Source organism: Tursiops truncatus, chromosome 2 (genome assembly GCF_011762595.2).
Source record: "Tursiops truncatus isolate mTurTru1 chromosome 2, mTurTru1.mat.Y, whole genome shotgun sequence".
NCBI classification, from domain to species: Eukaryota; Metazoa; Chordata; class Mammalia; order Artiodactyla; family Delphinidae; genus Tursiops; species Tursiops truncatus.
In genome coordinates, this window is record NC_047035.1 from 32,901,616 (window position 1) to 32,924,299 (window position 22,684).

A 22,684-nucleotide genomic window follows, 5' to 3' on the forward strand; every position below is an offset into this window, starting at 1 on the left:
GAAATGCGGCCAAACCACGCAAGCTATGTTTTCTCCCCAGCTGAGGGTGGGTCTGAGAGGTTCTTCCTTCCCTGGCTCTTCAGCCCATATATTGTATAAAATACTTTTCAAGGCTGAATATAAGCCCTCTGTTTTGCATGAGATTTACATTCTTGAGAAACTTAGTGTACAAATCAAATGAAATTTTGCCTGCCAGAGAAGCTGGCTTTTCAAAATAAATTTGAGGTCAACCTTATGTTTAAAAAGAAGGATGGGGCTTCCCTGGTGGTGCAGTGGTTGAGAGTCCGCCTGTCCCAATGCAGGGGACACGGGTTCGTGCCCTGGTCCGGGAAGATCCCACATGCCACGGAATGGCTGGGCCGGTGAGCCATGGCCGCGGAGCCTGTGCGTCTGGAGCCTGTGCTCCGCAACGGGAGAGGCCACAACAGTGAGAGGCCCGTGTACCGCCAAAAAAAAAAAGAAGGATGGCTTTTGAAAGTGAATAATCATCCTGGTTCATGTTTGTAACTTTGGAATTTTGAATGACTGATTTGGATGGATGTAGGGGGTGGAGGATGGGACTATCTAGAGATCCATCTATGGTTTGCTTCCAGGTTGCAATTTAAACCTTACTTTAAAACAAACGCAAAATTTAAGCAGATAGGTGTGTTGCAGGAGCTACTGCTAAAGAAATAAGAATTAAAAAAAATTTATTACAGAAAATTTCAAATATATATTAAAAGAAGTAGAAAGCCTAATGTAAAAAACCCAGCCTACTTCTTTTCGGCCGGAACAGCCATCTTCCAGTAATTCGCCAAAATGATCAACACAAAGGGAAAGAGGAGGGGCACCCGCTACATGTTCTCTAGGCCCTTTAGAAAACATGAAGTTGTTCCTTTGGCCACATGCATGCGAATCTACAAGAAAGGTGATATTGTAGATATCAAGGGAATGGGCACTGTTCGAAAAGGAATGCCCCACAAATGTTACCATGGCAAAACTGGGAGAGTCTAAAATGTTACCCAGCATGCTGCTGGCATCATTGTAAACAAACAGGTTAAGGGCAAGATTCTTGCCAAGAGAATTAATGTGCATATCGAGCATATTAAGCACTCTAAGAGCCGAGATAGCTTCCTGAAACGGGTGAAGGAAAATGATCAGAAAAAGAAGGAAGCCAAAGAGAAAGGTACTTGGTTTCAACTGAAGCACCAGCCTGCTCCACCCAGAGAAGCACACTTCATGAGAACCAATGGAAAGGAGCCTGAACTGCTGGAGCCCATTCCCTATGAATTCATGGCATGATGGGTGTAAAGAAAATAAAAGGCCTGGACTGTGAAAAAAAAAAACAAAAAACCCAGCCTAGACAATTATCAACTCACGGCCAATCCTGTGAGAACCATGGACTTTGGAGCCAGACGACAGATCCAGAGTCTGAACTTTACAGTACAAGACAAATAGGATTAATCCTACTGAGGCTGCACAAATGCCCTAGACTAGAGCCTAGAGTACGGGGAGAAGGGCAGAGAAATTCTTATTTGGCAATCAAAGAAGAAACCTGAGACTTAAAAAAAAAACCAACCCCCCCCCACATTCACATTCTGTCTCTGTCTCTCTCTGAAGGACGCACAATGAAGAAGTAATAGTAACAGTGGTTATTGTCAGGGAGGGAAAGGACTGGGGAGGAGATTCCTTTTTCATTATACATTTAAAAAGAAATTTTGTACTATGTGCACATATTACCTATTCTTAAAAGTAACTTGTTAAAAACAAACATCACGAAGCTTTGCAGCACCCAAGTCCCCTAGGTGTGACAAAAGGGCAAACTGCCCAGACTCAGAAGCACCAAATGTTACCGCATTTTGACCTGGATTTGCTGTGTTACAGTAATAGGCTCAGTTAGATGAATGGACAACCTCCCAACGCCAAGCTGTACATCACCAGGATGTATGTTTCATGTAATATAAAAAACTCCAGCCCTTAATAATTACACGGGTGTATACATTTGTAAAAATTCACTGAGCTGTACTTTTTTTTTTTTTTTTTTTTTTGCGGTACGCGGGCCTCTCACTGCTGCGGCCTCTCCCGTTGCGGAGCACAGGCTCCGGACGCGCAGGCTCAGCAGCCGTGGCTCACGGGCCCAGCCACTCCACAGCATGTGCGATCTTCCCAGACTGGGGCACGAACCTGTGTCCCCTGCATTGGCAGGCAGACTCGCAACCACTGCGCCACCAGGAAAGCCCTGAGCTGTACTTTTAAAATTTGTACACTTTATTATGTTCATTATATTGTACTCCAATAAAGTATTATTAACAGCAACAAAAATCCCAGCTTTGTGTACAAATAAACCAAAGAATCACCATTTGGGGGTTTATTGGGTTGGCGGTTTGGAGAAAACTGTTGTTTTGAGAAAACACGCTGCGGACTTCCTGCAAAAACTTGCTCTTTGGAAACTACCACTACAGCATGTGCTTTTGGTTAAGCATTCCACGGCTGAAACGCAACTCGATGCTAAAATGCCGAGAGGATGAGGCAAAATCTTGGCCAAGGTCAAGCTCCGCTGATGGTTTGAGAGGGGGATGGCAGCCAACTCTCTGCACTTGTATAACATTTAAAAAAGGAAAAACTAACCCCAAGTCATCTTCTGTTCCTTTTCTGAGCCAACTTTAGTCTTGCTCATTGTATCCGAGAACTCAGAGGGAGCCATGTGTGCTACGGCTCAGGCTGACCCAACCTCCAGGGCCAAACGTACAGATCTTGATTAGACAGGAACTAAGCCAGCTGACTGGGGCTCCAGTTGGCTCTATGAGATTTAACAAAAGATGTCAATATTTTAGATAAAGTTAGGGTCCGTCTAGGAGAGGGCAGAGAAATATACTTTAGCCTCTCTTTTGGCTCTCTGGTCATTTTTTCTGGAACATCAACAAAATGCCCCCAATTTGGTAGAAAATGGGGGCTCACGTCTACATCGAAGTGATTATTGTGAAAAGAGCCTCAAGTTTAGCATACCTGGTACAAATAAATCTGTGCTACACAAAGAAAAGCCAATACACTATACCCCTTTGGGACTGAAACTAAGCACAAGGATGGAATGGAAAATGTATTTCCTGCCAGGTCACAGGGAATGGATATATCGGAAATGGGAAAAATGTCTCTCAGCAGTTTATAAAATACAAACTTTACATTTTGCACATGTCCCGTCTCACTGGTGGCCAGGCAAAGGTAAGCAGGACCAAGTCCCAGGCAGGTCAGGGTTATACAGAGGCAGGCCCCTGAGACTTCTCAAGTCTCCCTGGGAGTTAACCTTGTCTTAGGACTCACAGATGGAGAACAATGTGTTAACACAGTGGACCCCTCAAATTTTCTTAGGCAGTCCTGACACCATAAAAAAAGAGAATTTTTTTTTTTTTTTTTTTTGCGGTACGCGGGCCTCTCACTGTTGTGGCCTCTCCCATTGCAGAGCGCAGGCTCCGGACGCGCAGGCTCAGCGGCCATGGCTCACGGACCCAGCCGCTCCGCGGCACGTGGGATCCTCCCAGACCGGGGCATGAACCCGCGTACCCTGAATTGGCAGGTGGACTCCCAACCACTGTGCCCCCCGGGAAGCCCAAAAAAGAGAATATTTTTAACTTATTGGTTTAATGTTTTCCTTTTCAAGTATCCAATTCTATCCAATTCTCTATGGCACAGCCTTAATTTCTCCTATCTTTAAACTGAGAAACATTCTTCCCCCTCCTCACCCCCCACCAACATCCTCCCATTTACAGAACTTGGCAAAAGTTGCCTCATTTCTACTCTGTGCTTTTCCCTTATTAAGCCTTACAGCACTGGCGATGTGGGTGAAGATAAAGATTTCTCTTCTTTCTTTACTGTTAAATAGTGAACTGAATAGAAATGTGAGTTCCCTAAGGCCACACATAGTACAACTCTGGTGAGAAGAGTATTTTGACCTCCAGCGGAGCTCCAGATGGAGGGAGCAGGCTTCTCCCTAGTCAACGAGGCCAGCAGGACACCGTGTGTCATCCTGTTTCCCTCGCCCCCTTCCTTTCACGCACAGCCTCCATTCCCAGGGCTGGGGGTGGGATGAGAGTGTGCGATGAAGCAGAAGGTACACAGCACCCAAGGGAAAGTGCCACATAAAGAAACGGTGGGATGCATGACAGAATGCTACACTAGGAGGGCCCCTACAGCACATCTAATTCAAACTCCTAATTTTACAGGTAAAGAAAGGAGTCCAGAAAAGTTAAGTGATTGGCCCAAAGACACACAGCTGTTGACCACAACCAGAACCCAGGTCACCAACCCACTCCTCTGATCCTCCAACACACTATACAACTGAGTTTAGGAAAAAGCAAAATACGAAGTCCACAGACTATACTCCCATCACCCCCACCAACCAGATAAATGTACCTTCTTTAAAACTACCTGTGCCTGAATCTCCTATTTCTTTTCAGTCCTGTTAGCTCACTAAGCTCAAATTTTGGATTCTTATCCGGGACTGAATAGATACCCTGGTGGTCTGAGTAGTCAGAATCCCAACTCTGCCCCAGCATGTTGCAGCCTGAGAAGGCAGATCTCTGGGAAACAGGAGTAGAGTATAAGGAGCCTCTCCAACTCAGGAATATCTGAACCACACATCACACTTATAATAATGCTGACTGTAAACTCAGCAGCTCTGGAAGCTTATGCTGGCAGAAAGGCAACAGGCTACCTATCGAGCGAGAGAAAAATTCAAGAATTAGAAACAAGGAAGTTGGGCTTCCCTGGTGGCGCAGTGGTTGAGAGTCCGCCTGCCGATGCAGGGGACATGGGTTCGTGCCCCGGTCCGGGAAGATCCCACATGCCGCGGAGCGGCTGGGCCCGTGAGCCATGGCCGCTGAACCTGCGCGTCCGGAGCCTGTGCTCCGCAGCGGGAGAGGCCACAGCAGTGAGAGGCCCGCGTACCGCGAATAAAAAAAAAAAAACAAAAAACAAGGAAGTTGCAAGGAGGACAAATGCTTTGAGTTCAATCTGGAGGGTATGAGATTAACTCTCTATCTCCATTCAGTCAGAGCACAGAATGACCTTTTAAGGCAGCAAGTACCACTGCCTTGGAGGAGGGAACAGCCCAGGATGTGTGAACTAGGTCCTTTGACATTTCCTATTCCTATGCACAGCAAGTCAGCTCTTGGTTATCTCCCACGTGATTGCCCATTTGGTCCAGTACCCACAGCGTCTAGGGACTGCCAATAACCAGAGTTGGCCACAGACAAAGCTGGTTAGAAGGAAACAATGGTCTAATGTACTTCCCACCTTCCCAAATAACATGTTGCCAGTTAAGTAAAGGACCTTGGTGCCGCAGGCAAAGACATCTCCCTGGTAGGGTAGGTGGAACAGGTACTTTTGAACAAGTGGAACGAACATTTGGCTGCGTGTCAGCCCTGCTCCATCACCTGATGCAAAACTGTCCCAGGACTGGGGAAAGACAGAAGGTATTTGGTTCCAGCATGAGGGGGCAACTTGGTGAATTCCTAAAAAGAATAACTGAATTCCAAAACAAGAGTATTCTGAGGATTATGTATTATTTTTATATTACTCAGATCAAGAGTTAACTATATGAGAATCATTCTTATACCCTCTTACAGCTTATTTCATCCAAGAAAAACTGATTCTCACTGTATTCCTGAGGGATGAAGTACTCTAAAAAAATGACCAGGTAAACCACAGAAAAGACAAGAGACCAGAAAGAAGGATCCTTTTAAAATATGTAACAATTAGCAAACTAGAAAAATGAGAAACTCTGATACCTCTCAGAGGATGAGACACAATGAAGAAAAAAACAAAAAAAAAAGGAAGAAAAGGTAAATGAATGAATGAAAAGCTCAGAGAGGCAAGGTAACAAAGAATTTAAATTATAGTCAAATGTCAGGGTCCCAAACATTAGAATACAAAGCTGAACAAAAGCTCTCTCTGCTTGCTGGGTCCCTAAGAGTCTAAAATGAGGGATTAAAATGGCTTTATTTCAACAGAACACAGTTTGTCATCTGATCTCTGTGACATGGATAAGAATAAGGAACTTATGGCTGCACTCTTAAGAGGCAACAAATCCCTGAATATTGTGCCTTGTTCACTTAAGGATGGCAAATCACTAATTGCTTGTCAATCAGGAAAAAAAAAGTCTATAGCTTTTATTTTAAAATAAATTTTTTTATTTTTAATTAATTTTTTTTACATTTTTATTTTAAAACAAACTATTTCCAAAAAACACTGCTGCAAGGGGGAATGAGGCAATAAAGGATGGAAGACGGAAGGGAAGCAGAGAAAAGACTCTGAGCCTGCAGTTGTAACGATCAGGCACATTCAGAGAGGCCTTTGCTGTGACACTGTCCGCTCACCTCTACTCACAGGGGAGGAAGCCCAGCAAATGCACTGGGACGTGAGTTAAAGGGTCAAAGGGAAGCATTCCCTTCACAGAAATTCCTAGAAGGTGATATCAATTTGTACTCACTCCAGCAACGTGAGTCCCCCTCCTCGCAACCCAATTTCTAGGGTTCTAACCTAAAAAAGTTAGCAAAGATATAGTCAAAGATTTATACACAAAAAAGTTCATCACAACATCATTGATATTAACAAAGGATCTGAAACAACCAAAATTTAACAGTGTGGGAATGGATAATAAAGCAAGGTAGAGTTACTGCAAATCTACTTTCCAAGATTTAAAGACACAAGAAATTACTTGTGATACCACGTTAAATGAGGAAAGAAAATTGTCTACCAAGCTGTATATATGACTCTCAAGTTTGTTTAAACACCTTACATCTTATATGCATTTTTCAATACCGAAAGGAAATTCATAAACACACCAGCAGAGATTAGCTCTGTGCTACATGGAGGGAAGATGGATTTTCATTCTTTCTTTAGATTCGTCTCTAACAAGCATACACATTACTTTTGTATCAGAAAAAAATTTTATGTTAAAATATGCCCGCCCTAAAATAACTCACTAGAGATAGCAATTGTCAGTCTTAGAGAAAGGCGTCCAAGGCTGACTCAGAAAACAAAGATTCAAACCTACACAGTAACTGCTCTGAAAAGGATGAGAAATCAAGGGTGCCACAGTCTAGATGTTTCCTCTACCGTGGCTGCTGGCTCTACATTACTAAGCTTTGCAGGGAGCTCTACTGGAGAAACCACTCCTCCTTCCGCAGCAACCACAGCGTCTTAAACGACCTCCTAACGTGGTTCTCACCTCTCAGTATGAGGATCACAGGGAAAGAGAAAGGAAGAGCCCTACTCTCTTGTTTCGGAGGAAGACGTTTTTCTTGTAAAGCTGTCAAAATGACTCAAAGTGAGATAGACACAATCTGAAACATAACTCATGAGTTATGTTTAGGAACCCTGTTATCAAAGCCCCTTATTTCTCAAGCATGAATATAAAGCAAGATCTACGACGCCCCCTTGTGGCAAGCCTGTCTACGACAACCACTTATCCATCTCCACGGTTCTCCGCCCCGGGCTGTGGGCAGTTAACAGCCCCTGAGGAACCTGCCCCCTAATAACCTTAGTGTATTGAACAAACGGTCCCCAAGGCAGCTGGTACTATTTGTCTTCAAGACTTTCTAGTTTAGATCCCAGAGACACCTATTCGAGGATGAGTGGGGATGAAAGGGCAGAGGAACAAACTGCAGGGTGTGCATGTGTTGTGGGCCGCTGTTGACAGGCCAAAGCTGTTGGCGGAGGCACACGACGACACCTGCACACATATCATGGGCTGCCACACGGCAGGGACCTATAGCATAAAGATCTCCTTCCCCAAGAGTATTTGCTGATTTTATAAAATTATGAAGAAAAAGGTTTTACATTTACAATCAATGAACTTTGTGCTTAGAAGTTGTTTTATTTACCAGTGTTAGAGCTACCATCACCAACTCGGGCACAATTCCGAAAGAACTGAGCTCTTGTTGAATTCTGGCCATAAAGCTCTTTTTTAAGCTTGTTAAGATCTTGTAAGGTAAGAAAGTTTTCCTAATACTTTATAAAAATACTAACCGCTAATAAGTTGATTCCGTACTCCAAGTGGTGGCCTCACGTTTGGAAAGATGAAACACCACCGTTTTGAACATCGAAACCTATTAATTAGTCTTGGCGTCCCAGGCGTGAAGGGAGATGGAGAAATCCTCTCAACCTAACCAAATGACGCTGGGAGAGAATTAAGAGCTTAAAAGAGGTCAGTATTGCAAACCTGATGGAACACTGAAGGGACCAGATACTGATTCTGAGAAAAGATAACCTTCCTCTCAGAAAGGGATTAAGCTAAAAACCCTGCCGTTCTGGGCAGGAGGCTTGCAAGAAACAGCGAAAGGGAAAGCTGAGCAAATTATCCAAGTTCTCTTGGGAGATGGTTCTTGTGCTTCTCTGTGCCCCACCCAGGCTGAAGGCCTCTTTCCAGAAAAGAATTCCCTCCAGCGTTAGGGTGAAAACGTATGGCAGGAAGTTGCTGCTTTGGTCCTGAATGTGTAAACGGGAGCATTTTCAAGCATGTGAAATAAACCGAAGCAACCCAGATGGGCTGGATCCCAACCAGGTGAGTTACCGCACAGCACTAGGCCAAAGAATTTCTAATTATGAGGTTGAACTGGGAATAGGAATCCGACCCCTTTTCGCCTCTCCAACCTCTAGAAGAACGTTTTTTCCCCTCCTAACCTGATGGGCTTGAAATACATGACAGCTCCTGTTTGAGGTGAACCAACATGCTGGACAGGGAGAAAAAGCATTAAAAACCTGAGTGTCTTGACAAGACACTTCAGGGAGAATCCTTCATTTGTCGCCTGCACAGGGAAAGCAGAAGAGGGAGAGTAAAATGAAGGCCAAGCCTCCCATTTGTCCAGAAAAATAAAATAAGAGGGTGGAGTAAAGAACGCTCACCCTGCCCAACTAAAACTCAAGACCATAAGCTCCCCCTGAAAACAACAGCCTTGCTCCACCAGAAGCATCCTGGGATCAGTACAGGTTAGTATTGTGAGTTGTGTCACCAGGCTTTGACAATGACATTAAAACAGGAAGAGGTGAAATTTTCACCCCTGGCTCCAGCTTCCCAGCTGTCCCAACGTGGAAGGGAAGCAGCCATCACGACAGCTTGATGAGAAGGTCCTCCCCGTATTTCCGGAGCAGCTTCTGGTGGTTGTGGTCCACCGACCACTGCTGGGGCAGGTGCTTGGGCTGCATGGAGTCCAGGAAGTGCTGCCGCCAGCGGCTCTCCAGCTGCATGAGGGAGCGCAGCCCGCCCTGGGTGTGGCGCTGAACCACCTTCAGCCCGTGCGGAATGTAGTTTTCATTGGAGATCCTGTCAGGACACAAAGTACATGGGTCTGAGGGAAACAAGCAGGACAGTAACACAGTGGCTCCAAATGCTATGGGCCAAGATGCTTCGACAGGGGTTACAGAGAGGCTGCTGCATTCCTAAAGGGTTGGTCATTTTGATGCTTTTAAAACCATCCTCTTTCCCATATCTGCCTTTTTAAAAATAGTTTGGACATATAACACACAATCCAGCAGAAGGCATTCGGGGATTCTGATCTATACTTATGGGAAGGCCACTGCATAATGCTCAGCCCCCACCAGAGAGGCCCCGCTGTCTGGCTGATGATGGGTGAAGAATGTTGGTCTTTCATTGACTCCAGGGTTCCCCAGTTGCTTCTTTTAAGATATTCATTCTGAATATATTATTAGCTGTTTTATTAGCTGAATTATATTAGCTATTCAATCAGCCCGCGTGTTCCAGGTTTTCAGCACAGTGTAACACCTGAATGTAAAATGAAGGTGGTAATATTTCTTCGGCGTCTTCCTTCTTATACAAAGAATGCCAAACCACATCCACAAGACGTGCTTCTGTTGCGATGAAATTCTACCGTGGTTGCTTGGTTGCACAGCTAGTGCTGTTTAATGAGAAGATGAGTCCCTGCTTCCTTTCTAACTAAGATACCTTGTGGACAGTACTGTCAGCTCCTATGAATAAAGGAAGCTCCCTGCCCGGGGCTCAGTTCCTCTCCCTACAATCCATACCCTACTCTCAGTCCTCGCTAACTAGCAGTGTTCGTGCCCCCTGGGCATCTGCAGGGCATTTTCTTATTTAGCTCACAAGCATCCCACTAACTTGCCTAAACTTTCCCCAAACGGCTGTTCTTCTTGGTCCTAGATATCCAAGCCCAGCACCCTTCCATCCAAGTCAGCAAGATGAATTTGTTAGAAAGGTCTGTCACTGAAAGGGCAAGTTTAGCTGTTTTAGGAAATACATTTGGGAATTGGTTAAAGGAGCCAGTCTCATTAATTTGTAATATGACCTTGGTAAGTTACTTAACGTTAACCTCGGGGCATCTAATATAAAACTTGGAAAACAGTTTTAAGAATAAAATTTAAGAATAATTTTTTAAAATTTTAAAAGATTTTAAAGATATAGGATATGTTAGCAGTTACCAGTAAGAAACTCCTACCTCATAGGGTTGTTATAAGAAATAATTAAGGCAATTTATATAAAGTTTATTAACTTGGTGGAATAGATTAGGATATCTATACAAAATTTGTTCAATAATATTTTTTGCTATAATTAAGTTCGTGGGGGAAGGCTGTTTTGTTTTTATAACAAAACACTAAGGCAACCAGCATAACTACCAGGATTTGCGACCTTATCAGTTTAATTATTTCAACCCCTGTTACTATTGAAAGAAGCGGCAAGTTGGGAAGCAAAACTATAGCAGGTAGCCCAGAGTTTTTATCATCTGGGCCATGTGCCCATTTATTTCTCAGGACCAAAAAATGCTTCTCATTTAGGGACACTGAATTAAATGATATGAATTCAACTATGTACTGATGGGGAAAGAGAGAGAAAGCAAGCAAGGAAGGAAAAAGGTAAAAAGTAATTTAAATAGTAACAGCAATTCTGGCCAACATCGCATTCAGTAGGCTAACACCCCGGAGTACAGGTGAGACAAGAAACATGAATCCATTTGTCTCAATTCCCACAGACCTAGATAAGGGAAGAGAGGCAAAACCACACACATTGTACTTCACGGGCAACTCCAGAGACTGGAGGATATATATTTTTTAAATTTTATTTATTTATTTATTTATTTTTGGCTATGTTGCGTCTTCGTTTCTGTGCGTGGGCTTTCTCTAGTTGCGGCGAGCAGGGGTCACTCTTCCTCGCGGTGCGCGGACCTCTCACTGCCGCGGCCTCTCCCGTGGCGGAGCACAGGCTCCAGATGCGCAGGCTCAGTAGTTGTGGCTCACGGGCCTAGTTGCTCCGCGGCATGTGGGATCCTCCCAGACTGGGGCTCGAACCCGTGTCCCCTGCACTGGCAGGCAGATTCTCAACCACTGCGCCACCAGGGAAGCCCTGGAGGATATTTTTTGACTCTTATTTTCCTCTTATGAGCTGACCTGAGGATTTACTTCTGCAGAGAATGTATAAGGTACAACTCCAGTGTCCCTGAACTCTCCTGCTAAGCATGAAAATGGCTGGACATAAGTATATGACCTCGAAGGGTCAAGGATAGAAGGCAAGTCTCCTGTGGAAAGTAAATTAGCAAACAGATTGCTCTATCCCACCCGCATGGTATCTTAAGCCACAGAGACTCAATGGGGTAAGCACGAGGCTGCGCACTGCGCCTGGACGACCACTGCTCCCTTCCTGGCAAGCATTCTCACTGAGTAGTCGGGGTTAAGTCACTGGACTAGTCCTCAATGCCCTCTGAGCAGGACTGTAGATCGTACCTGGTCTCCAGGCTGGCAGCCTCCTGAAGCATCTCCTCCGTGACCGTGTCTGTGTGATAAAACTCTCTGAGCGCCTGCAGCAGCTCCTCCTTTCGGTGCTCAGGCAGACCCTCTGCGTTGAGCAGGGCCCTGGCCCCAGAACGCACCTGCCGGCGCTCAGGGTCTTCCAGCAGGCGCAAGCCCTCCTCGGAGCCAGTGGGGGCCTGGAACTCCCTGGCCAGCTGCTGCTTCAAGTGGTTGTCATAGTAGTTGGAGATGGCGTGGCAGGAGGTGCAGAGCAGCAGCACATCGTGGGAGTTGTGGTCCTTCATCTCGATGGGAAAGTGCTTCCGGTACTCATGCGGAATCACGTTCTTCCTAAAGAGGCCAAACAGAAGGCAACGCTCATTAGCACACGACACAGAACATACACGGAGTCGGCAGGCAGGCAGGCTACTAGCGTTCTGATCTGGGCCTGAACACACCTGAGGAGCTGGGGTCCCACAGCCCAGCAGAGGTGACATTAAGGCCATAGCACCTATTCCGCTCTCGGCCCCACCTACACACAGGCCTTGGGTTCTCCGCTCTCGGCCCCACCTACACACAGGCCTTGGGTTCTCCGCTCTCGGCCCCACCTACACACAGGCCTTGGGTTCTCCGCTCTTGGCCCCACCTACACACAGGCCTTGGGTTCTCCTCTCCTTGAAGTGAGTGCAGGCCACCGGCGGTCAGACTCCTCTGGCAGGCCAGGGGCAGGGAGAGGCTAATAACAACCTTTGGGAAGGCTGTGCTCCCAGAAGGAAAACTATCAAGGGAGAATCATGAGGACACAGAGAGAAAGGCAGCTTCCTAAGGAAGGAAGGTCTCCGTTCCTTCACGAGCAAAGGGAATGACTCTCTTCATGGCAAACTGTTATCGAGAAGAGTGCTTCATTCCGGAAACTGAGAACTGGCTCAGGAGGGGCAGAAGCCACTACAGCAAGGCCAGGCAGAGTGCTGAAGCTCTTGAGGACACTGGGATGCCCCCTGGGGACAAGTCTCCCAGCCAAAGTAGGCAGACTGAGTGAAGCCCGCCAAGGGCTCTGCGTGTGGCTTGAAGGACACTTTCCAACAGGGCAGCCCAGCCCACACTCACCGAATGTATGAGTCTTTCTTGCCACACACTACACACAGGTTTTCTTTAACCATCAAGTAGTAGTCTCCTGGGGATTCAGGTCTCCCCGCAGGTTCAAACTGTAGCTTGACCACAAAAGGCTCTTCACTCACCAGCTCTTAGAGGAAAGAAGCAGTGTTAGTGTATGACTGCCCACCTCTCCCACAAGGAAGAGGCACCACCTCAGTTGTTCTCTGCTGTATCCTGGCAGAGATCTCTATTTCTGGGTTCTGAACAGCCCCATCCCACGTGTCTCTAGGTCTCTCTGCCTTCTATCCATCCCATCCCTCTGCCTCATCTCATGGCCACTCTGGTCAGTGCCTGCATGCACCTAATTATAGGTCTAATATGACAGTTGAATCTCAAACCTCCAATGCCTTTGTCCAGGTACCACTGAGCTTTTCTTCGATCACAAGTGCAGAGGGGCTGTCCGTCAGGGGCGTGGAGAAAGCAGTTATCATAGAGGGGTGATTTTCTGTGGGGAAGGGAGAGAGAAATCTAAAACTGGGAGCTAACTATTGATCAAGGTACCAGTTGCCTTCCTATATTGAGTGACCCAAACTATTCAACACTAGGGTCAAACATTACATTTTTGGGGAAAAAAAAAAAAAACATGGCAAGAAATCATGTTTATTCCTCCATCTGCACTGGGCTAGGAAAGAGAAATTAAAATGAATCAGTGTATACTATTAGTTTTTATATTCATAGGTTGGAACATTAGAGCGTGAGTTGGGTAGTGTTTACGTAGTTCTATCATGAAAGCACGCAGGAACAGAACACCAGGAAAACTTCCCTGTAGAGTAATCATTGGATTAACAAAGTAAATTAAAATGAAAGAACTTCAAGCTAAAGTAATGGGTGCCACGTGGATTTATTTCTGGCTCATCTGCAATAGTTGCTTCAATTTAATCACACAATTCCTAAAGGCACTTTACTATAGGGACCAAACTTCCACTCCAAAGTACTTATTAGTCATCCTTCTGCAGTAGAGGCATGAGGTGTACAGGAAAATTCCCATTGGCTAGAGAATTAACATCGGCTTAGGACTGGATGCCATTCCAAATAATCAAATGCCAAATGAACAAGAGGTCAGATGATGCACGTCTCCTGAAAAGCATGAGGCACTTCATTTTACCTTCACAGCTGTCCTGAAGCAAGCAAGGAATAATAATTATGCCCTCACTTATAACTGGAAAAGTACAGGTCTAAGGTCACATCAAGGTCAGTGACAAAGCTAGGTTAAGCTCTCCTCCTTTTCACTCCAACTGCCCACAAATAAAAAAGTAGAAGAAGGGCAAAAGGAAAAAATATACAAGTAAATCAAAGGATAGCTCCAAATGTCCTTGAAGGAAAGGAAAAATAGAATTAATCCTTGGAGAGCCTCTGCCGCCTTACCGCACTAGCCTTCTCCCCAGAGCCAAGGTAAGGCATCATGCCTTTTGCTGGTAGCTGGGCCTTGGGCTCTACTAGACATGGAACAACTCAGTTACCTGGCAGAATAGCCCACTCCAAGGGGTTTTCTTTTATGTTTTCTGGGGTCTCTCCCTTGGTGGTTGCCTGGCATCATTCCATCGGTCTTCGGCTTCTTATTTCTTGGCTTCTGCTGAGATTCTGTTGCTTCCCCATTAACCTCCTCTCCCAATCTGCTAATTCCTTTGCTTCGGAATGGGATATCTACCACATCCTGACATTTCTCCAAGACTTTTCTCCAGCCAATGAAGTCATCATTTTCTTCTAGAGTTGAATTCCTAGAGAAAGGGTATCCAAGAAGATGGAGAAAGAGAGCCACTGAAATCTGGGCATCCCTGGCAGCATAAATTACCTGAAGAGAAAAGTCAGAGATCAGTGGAATCCGGAAGGCAAACCAGAGAGAGCAACTTCAAAATTAATCGCCAAGACACAGACAACTTTTAGGTTCCAATTCAAGATGTACAGTAACCCAGGCACCATGTACTCCTTAAAACCTTTTAATTACAAAACAATTCAAATGATACAAAAACAAATCAAATAGTATAATGAATCCTCACGTTCCCTATGTTTTTAACTAACATAGCTAAAATAATGACCTACTCTATGTGCTCAAAATTCCTAATCTATACAAATCAGTGAAGTTTCTTTCTATCTGCTACCAAACCTGCTGGACAGATTTTTCTCAAGTTTGGGGTAGGGTAGTTACCACAGGTCTGACAACTTCACTTTGGAAACTGTCATCATCTAGAAAACTGAAACCAAGATTCATTAAGAGGCCTGTGTGACTATTGATCAGAAACAAACTGCTGTACATATTAATACAATGTGTAAAACAAGGAAAACAGTTTCAAACATGGACCTCAAATCAAAAGTCACAAGGGCCCACTTCTGGAATTTATGTATTTATTAATAGTAAGTCATTCACCCAGGCAACTAGGCACAGGCAAGCTGGTCATAAATAAAAGTTGTCAAAACTATAATTAATAGCTCTTCCCAACAAAGCATGTGAGGACTTTAAAATTCCTTTAATTCACCTTTAATAATCAAGCCTGGTAAATAACACTATTAGTATGGATTTTTTGTGTGTGCTTTTAGAATAATAGAAAAAAAGAATAGAAGAATAAGGTTTGGGTAAAATTCTCCACCTAGACCCAACCATCTACATCTCTGTCAGCAAGTTGTCTCCCACAGGAAAAGAGGGTGCTTGAACGTGAAGAGTTCAGAATGATTTTTAACAAATTATTTCCAAATGATAAGGAATCCAAGGCACTTTTCAACAAATGGTGCTGGAACAACTGGATGTCCACATGCAAAAATATAAAGTTGGACTCCTACTTCACACCACACACACAAATTAACTCAAAATGGATTATGAACCTAAGTGTAAGAGCCAAAACATAAGACTCTTAGATGAAAACATAGGAGGGACTTCCCTGGTGGCACAGTGGTTAAGAATCTGCCTGCCAATGCAGGAGACACGGGTTCGAGCCCTGGTCCGGGAAGATACTACATGCCGCGGAGCAACTAAGCAACTAACCGTACTGAGCCTGTGCTCTAGAGCCTGCAAGCCACAACTACTGAAGCCCGCACACCTAGAGTCAATGCTCCGCACAAGAGAAGTCACCGCAATGAGAAGCCCGCACACCACAATGAACAGTAGCCCCCGCTCGCCACAACTAGAAAAAGCCCACGCACAGCAACAAAGACCCAACACAGCCAAAAATAAATAAGTAAATAAATTTATTTTAAAAAAAAAGAAAACAGAGGAGTACATGTTCATGACCTTGGGTTAGGCAATGATTTCTTAGATATGACACCAAAAGAAAAAAGAAATAAAAGAAAAAATAGATAACTGGACCTCATCATAATTAAAAGCTTTCATGCTTTAAATGATCCCATCAAGTAAGTGAAAAGACAATCTGCAGAAAATGGGAGAAAATATTTATAAATTATATATCTGATAAGGGATTAGTATCTAGAATACATAAAGAATACACACACACACACACACACACACACACACACGTCTCTTAAAATTCAACAATTTAAAGACAAACAACACAATTAAAATGTGAGCAAAGGATCTGAACAGACATTTCTCCAAAGAAGATATACCAATAGCCAATAAGCACATGAAAGATGCTCAGCATCATTGGTCACTAGGGAAATATAAATCAAAACCACAACAAAATACCACTTCACACCTACTAGGATTGCTCTAATCAAAAAGATGAATAATAATAAATGTTGGTAAGGTTATGGAAAATTGGAACCTTCATATATTGCTGCTGGGACTATAAAATGGTATGGTTGCTTTGGAAAATAGTTGGGCAGTTCCTCAAAGAGTTAAACATAAAGTTACCATATGACTCAGCAATTCCATCCTAGGTATTTACCCAAGAGAACTGAAAATGTATGTCCACATAAAAACTTATACACAGATATTCATAGTGGCTTATTCATAACAGCTAAAAAAATGAAAGCAACCCAAATCTCTACCAATTGATAAACGAATAAACAAAATGTGGTCTATCCATACAATGAAGCATTATTTAGCAATAAAAAAGAAATGAAGTACCAATAGTTGCTACAACATGGATGAACCACAAAAACATGGTAAGTGAAGAAGCCAATCCAAAAAAACCACATACTGTATGATTCCATTTATATGAAATGTCCAGAACAGGCAAATTTATAGAGACAGAAAGTAGATTAGCGGTTGCCGAAGGCTAGGGTGTTGGGGAGGTGACATGGGAAGTGACTGCTAATGGGTATGGGGTTTCTTTTGGGGTGATGAAAATGTTCTAAAACTAGATTGTGGTGATGGTTACACAACTCTGTAAATATACTAAAATCCATTGATTGTACACTTTTTTGTTTTTTGGCCACATTGCACGGCTTGCAGGATCTTAGTTTCCCAACCAGGGATCGAACCCGGGCCCCCAGCAGTGGAAGGGCAGAGTCCTAACCACTGGACCGCCAGGGAAGTCCCTGACTTGTATACTTTAAATGGGTGCATTTTATTGTATGTAAATTATATTTCAATAAAACTATTAAAAGAAAGGAAGGAATGAACCTACCAAGGCAGAAAGAAGTAACTTACTCAGGGTCGCAGCAAATCTGAAGTAGCTTTAGAAAAAACAAATCAGATAACTTGATTCCCAGAACTCTCTCACAGGATAATATTAATCCTAAGATACTAACTATTGCTAACTCTTTCCATTAACAATGTTTTGGGGGATTTCCCTGGCAGTCTGGTTGTTAAGACTGCGCTTCCACTGCAGGGTGCATGGGTTCCCCCTGGTCGGGAACTGGGATTGCTGCATGCCATGTGGTGCGGTCCAAAAAAAAAAAAAACAAAAAACCACAACACAATGTTTTAGAAGGATGAACAAACTAAGCAAACAAGAGAAGGTTGAAACCTAGGCCTGTAGGGGGTAGTAAGCAAAAAATCCAAAAATCAAATTAATCTGAGCCACAAAGAATGGCAAAGTATAAAGAATGCGAGGCACCAGGTATCTATAAAAGCAATGATACAAGGTGAAAACAGGAGGATCAGGTGACAGTCTCTGTAAATAACACTTACAACACCAGATCTCCTCTCTTACGGCATAGGGACAGGCAATTACTCCTTCCCTGACCCAAAAGAGTAGAAGTTTGTAGAACCAAAACTAAAATGGAGTCACTTATGTCAGAGACAAAATGGAGGTGGCCAATGCAGGCGCATTAAAGAAAATGAAACTTTATTTAACATAACTTGCAGGAATTTACAGCTCTCCTCAGAAATCAGCAGAGGATATCAGTCAATCTCCAAACACTGAGTCTGTTCATGCCATCTTCAGACTTCCTTATTCCCCTGTCTCAGCTATCCTGATCCAAATAAGGAAGAAGACCACTAGGCAAACAATCAGCTGAAAAAGCCAAAAATCTTCCACATTTACCCAATGAAAACCCTTTAGTCTGTGAGCTACTTGAAACTCATTGCTCCCATGGCCTTGAGTTTCCCAGCTTGCAGGTCAAAACTGTTGCAATAAACTCATATTTCTGCTTTGTTTTACTCGGTGGGCAGAGTTTGGGTTTTGACAAGTTTAAGTCATATAGTGGCTAAATCACAGAGGATCTGGACCTGGTAATACCGGGCATGGCAGAGGCTGGGGGCAAAGTGTCACCAGGAAAAAGGGGGATTATGGGAAAACCTACATATTAAATGATAAGACTACCGTCACCTTCTCTCCCACTCAGCTACCAGAATATAGGCTGTGGGGCTGATACCTCCTGGGCAGAAGAGTAGGAGATTCATGTCTGGAGAAACTGAGTGGCCTGAGAGAAAAGACTTACAGTTACTGACATTTGACTTTAATTTATATTAATAGTTATTGATAATAAAACTCGCTAGTCAAAAATACCTGGCCATATGCTTTGTGCTCTCATTCCTTTTTTTTTTTTTTTTTACCAGTACGTGGGCCTCTCACTGCTGTGGCCTCTCCCGTTGCGGAGCACAGGCTCCGGACGCGCAGGCTCAGCAGCCATGGCTCATGGGCCCAGCCGCTCCGCGGCATGTGGGATCCTCCCGGACCGGGGCATGAACCCATGTCCCCTGCATTGGCAGGCGGACTCTCAACCACTGCGTCACCAGGGAAGCCCTCATTCCATTTTTTTAAATGTCAAATTTAAATATTATTTTCTGTATTTTACAAAATCTCATTAAGCATTATGTTTATAATTAGAAAAACAAGAATTTTAAAATGAAGAATGAATAAGAGTCTTTGGAAATTCTCACAATAATATGGATCACAAATTTGGTTTCAAATTTGGTAGCAATTAACTTTTTCTTCCCAATGTTTTATTTGAAAGATTTCAAACCTAAGGAAAAGTTAAAAGAATGATAATTGACATTCACGATTGTCAACATTTGCTTTATCTCTTTATAATACAATACATACACCACACAAATACTTTTTTTTGGGGGGGGAGCTGAACACTTTTCAAAATTAAGTTGCAGTTATTATGATATTTACTTCATCCCTAAATACTTTAGTGTGTATCTTCTAAGAACAAGGACACTCTCCTACATAATCACAACACCATTATCACACCCAAGAACTTTAACAGTTGTATTCTAATGTCTCCAACAGTCCCAAAGATGTCTTTTACAGATGTTGCAGGATTCAGAAATTTCAGAATTTTATTTAGAATTTTTAGCATTATTTACAGAATTATGTAACCTTTATCACAGTCAATTTTAGAACATTTTCAGCAGCCCAGTAAGAAAACTTATATCCTTTACCAGTCATCCCCCACTTCTTCCAGTCTTAGGCAGCCACTAATTTATTTTTTGTCTCTATAGATTTGCCTGTTCTGAATATTTCATATAAATGGAATCATACAATATGTGATCTTTTGTGACTAGCTTCTTTCACTTAGCGCAATGTTTTCAAGACTCATCCATGTTGTAGCTTTTTATTGCTGAATAATATTCCATTGTATGGCTATACCATATTTTATTTACACATTCATTAACTGATAGATTCAACTGGCGCTTTAATGTCTCCTTTGTAAACAAAAATGGATAGCTAAGGATCTAAACATTTTAGAAAAATCTTTAACGTGGAAGACAAAGACCAAATCAAACATTTAAATTAGAAATTCAGAGTAAAAAGAGGCAATGCAGGAAAGAGAAGAAAACTTCAGAAATCTTCAATACTCTAAGATAACAGAAGCTATGATATCCATTAAACAAAAATGCAAAGTTATTTTAAAAGTGAATATTGAGAAAAGACCAGGAGCTCTTATGACTTAATATGATAGGAAATTAAAAGTTGATTGGAATACTGAAAGATAAACTTGAGGACATTTCCCAGAAGGTAAAAAAAAAAAATAGAGATGGAAAATCAAAGAGAAAATATTTTACTAAGAAAATTAGAGGATCAATTCAAGGGATTCAATATAGAATCTAGAAACAAAAAAGAGGGAAATTTTCCAAGAAATAGTATGAGAATAATTCCCTGAACTGAAAGACATGAGCTTACAGACCGAAAGGGTCCACTGAATTGTAAAACTATAATGAAACATGGCCCACACTATCATCATGAATTTTAAAAACTAAGAATAAAGAGACTTTCCAGAAAGAAAAACAAGTCACATACTCAACATCAACACTGGAAGCTACAAGGAGCATTGCCTTCAAAGTTCTGAAGGAAAATGATTTCCACCCTAAAATGCTATCCCTCAGCTGAACTATCAGTTAATAGAGAGGGAAACTAATATCTTTTCAGACATGCATGGTGTCATAAATTAACTCCCCATGCTCCTTTCCTCAAGAAGCTATTTTGAATGTACTCCACCAAGAAAAGAAAGTAAAAAGACATGATATTTTTAAAACAGAGGATCTACTATAGAAGAGAGGTGAAGGGAATTCCCAGGTTGACGGTAAATGCAAATTTCAGGATGAGAGTTGGGCAGCAGGGCTGGAGTGCACCAGTCCTGAAAGGAGCAGGATGACAGAGCTCTAGCTCCAAGGGAAAATGAAATGAGTAAGTTACCTGGCTGTGTCTGAAGCAGCAGAAAGGAGATCGCTACATAGTTCTGTTAGAGTCTGGGGTTGAAACAGTTAACAGGTATATAGAAAACTAAGCAAACAAAAATATAAATTACTACTCCTGGGAAAACAAAAAGTTGTACAAGGAAAAAACATTTACTTTAGTCAGTTTGCTATGTGGAGCAGCTATAAATAATATCAATATAAGTAGATATTAACCTGATAAAAATGATGATTTACCTCTACTGGGAGCATGGGGAAGGGAATAAGTATCTGTCTGGGGATACAGGAATTGCAAGAGTACTATACTAAATCATGTCTTCCACAGCAAGAAGTCAAAAGATAATATGTAAAATAAGAAAGAGTACTATATGCATGTAATTTTAAAAGATAATGGTAATTACCAGAAAGAAACGAAATCAGTTGCCTCTGAAAAGAAGGAAGAGTAATTAGGAATGTGGGAGGAAGGCAGGGAACTACTGGCTGTTTTTTTTTTTTGCAGTACGCGGGCCTCTCACTATTGTGGCCCCTCCCGTTGCGGAGCACAGGCTCCGGACGCGCAGGCTCAGCGGCCATGGCTCACGGGCCCAGTCACTCCGCGGCATGTGGGATCTTCCCGGACCGGGGCATGAACCCGTGTCCGCTGCATCGGCAGGCGGACTCTCAACCACTGCGCCACCAGGGAAGCCCAGCTGGCTGTTTCTTATAATAAGTCTTATAACACTTTGGTTTTTTAAGTTATGCATTTGTATTCATGACAAAAAAATTTACATTTTCTGAAATGCCTGGCATATAGTAAATGCTCCAAAAAAATAGAATGGGGACTCTTACCCTTTTATCTAAGTAGCATCTACATTATTATAGAGCATTTTTCTTGGGTATCATCAATGAGGCTATTTTAAGGCATTTCTGCCCAACACATATCATCTTTGAGGATTAGAATTTTTTAAATAATTATATTTCACAAGCAATGACTCTTCCACTCTTCAACTACTCTGATAAGAAGTACCTGGTCCTCAGTAAGATTCTCAGCATCCCAGTTGCTGCAACGAAGCAGAAGGGACTTGTCAAGGGGAAAGTTCAAAACAGTCTCAGCGAGTGATTTCAGGCTAAGCCCATTAGAGAGCAAATTGTTTCTACAAGAAATAAATAAAATCATGTGTCAAAAATGGGAAAGGACAAGAACAGGCAAATCAAAAAAGGTATACAAATGGCCAATAAACAAATGACACATAATTTCACTACATCAAACCAAATAAAAAGTATATACAATTTTAAAATCTAGCAGATTACAAAGATTTTTTAAAAATAACTATAGTATTGGTGGAACATGAAGAATCACCATCTAATCTAAAATTTGTGCACTGAACATTTGTATAACCTTTATGAAAAACAGTCTGTCAGTAAATAGCTATCAAAATTTTGAACATGAAAATTCTGTGATTCAATAATTCCACTTCTAGTAATTGATCCTAAGACAAATGTACATAAAACAATCTTCATTACAGCACTGTTTATAGTAGCAAAGAACTGGAAACAACCTAACATCCTCAACAGAAGACTGGTTAGATATCCATGCAATTAAATTCCACGTCGCTATTAAAAATAAGGATGTAGATCTATATTGATGTGAAAAAATGTCCATGATGTATTAGTTAAGTAACAAGAGATTATGAAAGAAAACATCATATGAACTCTTTATATTAATATATATATATACACTACACAATAAATGTGTGTATGTGATTCTAGGTATGTGAAAGAGAGGAAGCATAAAGAGTTAACTAGAAAGATATTAATCAGATGTTAGTGATGTTATCT

At 42.5% G+C, this 22,684-nt stretch overlaps 1 protein-coding gene and 1 pseudogene across 3 annotated transcripts in view; one reads left to right on the forward strand and one right to left on the reverse strand.

The window, feature by feature from the left end:
* Positions 1–542: 542 nt before the first annotated feature.
* On the forward strand, positions 543–1,532 carry LOC117311189 (large ribosomal subunit protein eL21-like; annotated as a pseudogene).
* A 5,090-nt stretch (positions 1,533–6,622) lies between these two features.
* The window catches only part of EXD2 (exonuclease 3'-5' domain containing 2), a 93,568-nt gene continuing 77,506 nt past the window's right edge, over positions 6,623–22,684 (reverse strand). For 2 of the 3 annotated variants that reach the window (XM_033851010.2, XM_033851009.2), the window contains exons 4-9: positions 21,873–21,999; positions 14,346–14,677; positions 13,224–13,330; positions 12,838–12,973; positions 11,725–12,081; positions 6,623–9,298 (exon numbers count right to left, since the gene is read on the reverse strand). In XM_033851010.2, the coding sequence (XP_033706901.1) occupies positions 9,082–9,298; positions 11,725–12,081; positions 12,838–12,973; positions 13,224–13,330; positions 14,346–14,677; positions 21,873–21,999 (1,276 nt within the window). In that variant the 3' untranslated portion in view covers positions 6,623–9,081. The remainder of the gene's footprint in view (positions 9,299–11,724; positions 12,082–12,837; positions 12,974–13,223; positions 13,331–14,345; positions 14,678–21,872; positions 22,000–22,684) is intronic. The other variant, XM_033851011.2, reaches the window with a different exon arrangement.